The 6,173-nt window shown below is 52.0% G+C and overlaps 1 protein-coding gene across 1 annotated transcript; it reads right to left on the reverse strand.

Moving 5' to 3' along the window:
- Positions 1-3,846: 3,846 nt before the first annotated feature.
- On the reverse strand, positions 3,847-5,692 carry LOC119456677 (uncharacterized). The gene is made up of 3 exons (XM_037718503.1): positions 5,454-5,692; positions 4,512-4,734; positions 3,847-4,140 (listed from the first exon to the last, which is right to left on the reverse strand). Exons 1-3 carry the CDS (start codon positions 5,690-5,692, stop codon positions 3,847-3,849), a joined length of 756 nt encoding a protein of 251 aa, XP_037574431.1.
- Positions 5,693-6,173: the final 481 nt, after the last annotated feature.

Here is a 6,173-nt window from a genome sequence, read left to right on the forward strand (position 1 = left end):
AGCGCTGGCACGGCTGCTGGGTAAAAAATTTAGTCAGCTTCACAGACTTAACGTCGCGAAGACTGGTGAAACAACGGAGCTAGTGGCTTGTACTAGCCTTTACTTAGCTTTAACTTGGCTTCTACTTAGCTTTAACTTTTGCTTTTTCGTAGCTTTACCTTCGCTTTAACATAGATTTGTCTACCTTCACAGTGAGCGTCGTTATTGTGCTGTGGTGGTGGTGGTGAAAAACTTTTATTGAACAAAGAGAGAGGGTGAAGCCCGTGAGCTCCATGAAACTAGGTGTCATCCTTAGTCCGGGACGTCATTGGTCGAAGCCGCCACTCGAGCCCGTTGGACCAGAGCTCGTTGTTTCTCTAGTCCGGAGCTGTTGAGCACGGTCGCCTCCCAGTCCCTCGAGTTGGGTGGGGAATAGGGGATAGATTGGGATTCTGTTGGCAGGCCCATACCATGTGATACAGATCTGCCAAATTACCACAGTGCTGGCATTGCCCATTGATTTTGGGATCGAAATGCTTTACTATAGCTGGGCAGAGCAACGTATTAGTTTGGAGGCGCCGTAGGACGCGTTCTTCAGTTTTGGATAGACCTTTTGCCGGAGGGGGGTACACCCGGCGCTGCTCGCAGAGAGTAATGTCGAATTGCACTGAACCGTAGTAGGGGAGTAGGACATTCAGGCTGTTTAGGGCAACAGGGAGGTTCCCGGGGAATAAGTGCGCGGGCTGCTGCGTCTGCAGCTTCATTACCTCGAAGGCCCTGATGGCCTGGAGTCCAGATTATTCGTTTTAGTGCGGGATCCCGATCCCTGATGCAGAGTCTCAGAATTTTGTTGGCTAGTGGAGAGATTTCCCCTGCCAAGTAGTTTCACAAGCCCTTCGAGAGTCTGTGAGTATGCATTTGGATTGAGGGTGTGCAGGCCGCCAAGGCGACAGCGACTTCCTCTGCTTGGTTTATATTCGCGGCTCTAAATGAGAGTCCGTCCACCTGAGTTCCCTGATGTACAACCGCCGCCGTGTAATATCCCCTGGGCGAAGGTCCGGCTACATCCCTATTAGTAATAGTAAACCCCAGTACGGGAGCCAAGCTGTCTTTCTTGCGCTTTGGCACGCGCCTGTCTTCGTCCTTCATGTGTTTCTTTCGTCATATTACGAGGGAGTGGGGGCACCCAGAGTTTGGTGCGCCACAGCTCTGGGATGCGCTCCGTGTGTTCAGGTTCGCAGTTGTGTTGAATGCACAGGCGGTCCAGCAGGCGACGCCCCGGGGCGGTCTGCATAAGCCGTGTGTATTGATTTGTGAGGTGCGCCTCCCTGAGCTCCTGAATAGAGTTAAGAACCCCCAAGGCAGATAGTTTCTGATTGGAAGTGCTGATGGGCAGGTCTAAGGCGCGTTTGGTTACTTTCCTGAGGATTACATCAGCCCTGTTCTCGTCGTGTTTAGTCATTCTTAAATAGGGAGTTGAGTAAAGAATCCTGCTGGTTACAAAGGCGTGGGCGAGCCGAAGCGCGTCCCTACCTCGTAACCCCCCGCGTTTGTTTGAGACTCGGCGGATCATACGTCCTACCTGTTCCCCTACTTTGCTTAACTTGTCCAACGTAGTTCCGTTTTTTGTTCTGTTATTTATGAGAAGGCCTAAGATTCGGATCTCAGAGACCACCCGAATGGAACCCCCTGATAGAGTCAAGTCCAGGGTCGTTCTGTCTTTTACGTTTGCTCGGATATGTAGGAGTTCGGATTTAGCTGTAGCGCACTGCAATCCGCATTGAGTCGCGTAGGCGTCCACGATGGAGGCGGCCTGCTGGAGATGGTCTTCCATTTCGCCTATACTGCCCTGATTTGCCCAAATTGTGACATCATCGGCGTATAGTGCGTGATGTACCCCCTCTACCTGTGCCAAAACCTGCGGGAGATTCATCATAGCTATATTAAATAGTAACGGGGAGATGACCGCCCCTTGCGGGGTCCCTCGCGTCCCCAGTTTAAAGGGTCCATGTTCCTCATCATCTATGCGGAGAATCGCCAGCCTATCTGAGAGGAAGTCTCTGATATATGCAAAGGTTTTCCTACCGCAATGAGTGTGGCTTAAGTTGGTCAGAATGATCTCATGTTTAACATTATCGAACGCACCTTTAAGGTCGAGAGCAAGAATTGCCCTGTCATTGTGTGTCGAATAGGTGGGTTGGATGATGTCTCGATTTAGTTGAAGGAGGACGTCTTGTGCAGACATATGTGGCCTAAAACCAAACATGGTATCCGCGAAGTATCCCTTACTTTCGAGGTACGGAGAGAGGCGGTCTCTAACCATGGCTTCCATGAGTTTGCCTACGCACGAAGTAAGTGATATGGGCCTGAGGTTGTCTGTACTAATTTAGGAATGAAGGTGACTAATGCTGTTTTCCAATCGATTGGAAGCGGTTGGCCGTCCCAGATCGCGTTAATGTATTCCAATAGATGCCAATAGGTATCATCCGACAGATTTACTAGAAGTGTTACAGTGATATGATCTCGGCCCGGGGCGGTGCCCCTGCGCATTTTGCCCAGCGCCGCTTTCAGATCATGCATGGCAAATGGAGCATCGAGTTGATGGTTTTCCCTGCCCGCGTATTCGTATGCAGTCTTGTCCGGGTCCAGCATGCGGCATAGGTATTTATCGCAAGAGCATCGGCTAGCTGGGAATTGGTTCCATGAAAGCCTTGCAAGGCCCGGCGGAGCTGTTTTTGTGTTTCTCCTCTGGTTTGCGTGGGGTCAATGAGACTGCGGAAAAGGCGCCATGCGCCCTTCGAGTTCATCTGCCTAGCTACCGCATTGCATCGTTCTGTCCAGTTTGAGTCGTTGAGTTGCGCCGCGTATTCCGCCGCTTGCATGCTCAGCTCAGCTATTCGAAGTTTGAGCTTGCGGTTGAGTTTGTTTTTCCGCCAGCGTTTGGTTAAACTCCTGCGGGCCTCCCAAAGATGGAGGAGGTGATTGTCTACTGCAGGAATGTCTTCCGTGGTCTGTAGGATTGTGACACACTTCGAGTTTGTGGCAGTGAGTTGTTTCGCCCATTCTGTGTACCCACCCGCTCCGAAAACAGAGGGGATTGCATGAGAGCGAAAAGCTGTCCAATTTGTAAGCTTGGCTTGGCTCCACGTTGTGCGGGCCACTTTAGCGGAAATAGTGATTTTGAGGAGACAGTGATCGCTACCGAGTATATCGTCCAAGTTTTCCCATGTTGCATGAGATATATTTTTAACCAAAGTTAGATCCGGGCATGTATCCCGGTTTACAGAATTTCCAACTCTAGTGGGTTGCATCGGGTCTGTAAGGAGCGATAGACGGAGCGTGGAAATGAGTTCTGCCAATTTGCGACCTTTGGCGATTTCGCGAGTGTAGCCCCAATGGTAGCTGGGGGCATTAAAGTCACCCACGATCACTAGTGGATGCTTATCCGCTTCCCTAACTGCTTTATAAAATATTTCGTTGAAGACGCTTCGCTTGCATTTGGGGGAACTGTAAACATTAAGGACGTATACGCTAGGGTCTCGTCTTTTATTAGGTAGGATGTTGACCATCGTGTATTCATGCCCCTCCGAGAGATCGAGGTCTATCTGACGAGCGGTACACTCCTTATGTACGAGAATACAGGTGGACGTACCCCCCTGAAATGAATTGTATCCAGGCAGTTTCGCCTGCAGTCCGGTTTCTTGTAAGGCTATGACCGCCGGCATTGAATTTAGGGTCTGCAGGTAGAGATGGAGAGTGGCCCTCTTTTTCCCATCTCTAAAGCCCCTGCAATTCCATTGGATAATCTCTAATTTCGCTTGTTTGGAATTTTTATGATTAACTTTAGAAATGCCTGCCATCATGAATTTATTGTTGAGGGGGTGGCATCATCACCACTGGGGCCTGCGTGGGAGCCTGAGTAGGCATGGAAGTCTCGATTTGATGTGCAATGGGTTGCTCCATAGTGCCCTCGGATTCAGAGTTTGCCGGGTTACGATGAACAATTTTGCGTCGACGTTGTTCCGGCATCTTAGTGCTAGCTTTGATTTCCTCCAATTGGGGAGTGAGCCAATTTTGGATGGTCTGAAGTATGCTGGCCGTGAGTATCGGCACGAGACTCTGCTTCAGGTCCTGGATCGCTGCCTGGACTGCAAGGTTTACCTGTTGTGGAATAATGTGTTCCACCTTAAGTTTGTTTGTTCCATTATCATTTTGTTCTCTTCCTCAAATTTTGTTGCCAGCCTGCTAAGACGTGTCTCTATGCCCTCCGAGTTTGTTACGACGGTTTCGGTTTTCGAGACGCTTGTATAACCTGATAGGTCCGACCCAGACTCCTGTTCCTCGTCCGAGCTGGCCGAGGCCTGCATAGACTCCGGCTCCGTTCGTTGTGGAGCCTGCATCGCTTTCAGCGCCTGGTTTTCGCGTTCTAGAGTGGCAATTCGTTTTTGCATAATTTCTAGCTGTTTGCTGATTTCGATTTCGGAAGGGGTGGTAGCGGGAGGCTGAGAGGCGACCCCTGCCCAACTGCTCACCTTTTGCTGCGGGCTTACCAGTGGGGGGAAATCCCCAGCCTGGAAGGTAGGCGGCTTCGACCTCGACCCGGCCTGTACATTGCTCGGTTTGGGCTGTCCAGTCTTCCTTTGCTTGGAATTCTGTGGCTTTTTTACGCCATTCTCGGGAGGTGCTGGTCCCCCTTGTTTGTGGTGTCCCGGTTGTCCATGTTTCAGCTGGGGTGGAGTGGGCTTCCATGCCTTCCTGAATTTTCCCACACATCCGCAGAGCCAGTGAAGTGGTTTCCGCCGCAAATGAGGCAATTGGGTTGGCAGTTGTGCTTCGTTGGGCCTGACGGGGTGATGTTCACATTCGCACCACAGGAATACACCGCTGATCGTCCGGGTTGGGGCACGCATCCGCTGTGTGGCCAGCGTGCCACACCGGTAGCATGCCGGAACCGTTTTCTTGTAGTAACGCACTGGCCACGTTTTCGGAACAGTAGTGAATGAATCTTGGAACGCGACGTCCCTTGAAAGTCACCACTGCGACGTTAGATGTTCCTAATTTCCGCACGTACAGGATTTCGCCGTCGATCCATTCGAGCTTGTGCCGAAGGGATTCCGAGGTTTCGGTGTCTGCAACGGTGATGACGCCTTTGCAGGTTTATCCAGCCGATTTAAATGTCCGTGAAACGGTATTTGGCGGTACCCGATTGTCAGCGTGACGTCCCCGATAAGCTTCGAGGCCAGGGCTTCTGTCTTCACTCCCACAACAACGATGTTTTGATCCCATACCGGCCACACGGAGACGCCAGCGTTCGCGGTACTACCGGTGAGGCCTTGCACTGCGGTGCTGATCCCGCCTGGACCGAACGCAGCACGGAGATCCACGTTAAGTCTTGGCTTGAGCACAATCACCAACTCATCTGGCCGGATCCGAGGGTTTGTGTCGGCTTCCATTGCACTTGCTGCCCTCCTCGCCTTGGAGAATCGGAGGCAGCGCCAGCTGCGGGAGCCAATCCTGTTTTGGGAGCCTGTTGCTGGGCGGCTGGCGCAGAGCCCGTTGGCTTCGTCTTGGCGAGCTTCTCTTGCATTTGGCGAACCATGATCTGAAGATATTCATCTTCTCCGGTATAGGGTCTTGCCGTGCTTCCGCGGCCTCGAGTTCCAATCCTCTGCGTCGTGCTGGGGTCATTGCCTGCCTTCGCGGCCACCGCCATGGCTAGGGAGCCTCGGCGTTCGCCCCGCCGGCGTTTGGCTTAGCCAGGCTCGTGCGTGGCGTGAGTTTCAACCAGTCGTAAATTGCTGAAAAAAGGCCCACCTGGACAAATATGGTATCCAGAGGTTCCTGGCAACTTCACGAAGACGGTGAGACCAGTTTCGGATGGATGTAGGGTAAATTTTCACAACACTCATCGATTTCCGACGGAGCCGACGTGGCATGCGTCCGACCACCGCGTCTTGACAGACGCGTCTCTGTGCTGTCGAGACGCAGCTTATCTATAAACTCTGCATCTCCAACCCTCCTCCATCGCTCTGCTTCATCAGCGCTTGCTTGAAATTCCGGATCTGCGCGCACTCCTTCAAGCCGCTATCGAGTAGCATCACGACACCGTTGACGCCGCGCCTCTTCTTCTTCCTCAGGAGAAAGCTGCTTCATCGTCATAAAGTCACTGGAACCTGGAAAGTATCGCAATCGCG

Source organism: Dermacentor silvarum, chromosome 6, assembly GCF_013339745.2.
Source record: "Dermacentor silvarum isolate Dsil-2018 chromosome 6, BIME_Dsil_1.4, whole genome shotgun sequence".
Lineage (NCBI taxonomy): Eukaryota > Metazoa > Arthropoda > Arachnida > Ixodida > Ixodidae > Dermacentor > Dermacentor silvarum.

Excerpts from the sequence above, each read along its gene's own strand:
- LOC119456677 (XM_037718503.1), bottom strand. The coding sequence starts at position 5,692 with ATGGCGGTGGCCGCGAAGGCAGGCAATGACCCCAGCACGACGCAGAGG. Across the intron at positions 4,735-5,453 it reads GCTGCCTCCGATTCTCCAAG|GAAGGCATGGAAGCCCACTC; the intron begins GCGAGGAGGGCA and ends GGGAAAATTCAG. Across the intron at positions 4,141-4,511 it reads TGGTAAGCCCGCAGCAAAAG|GTAAACCTTGCAGTCCAGGC; the intron begins GTGAGCAGTTGG and ends ATTCCACAACAG.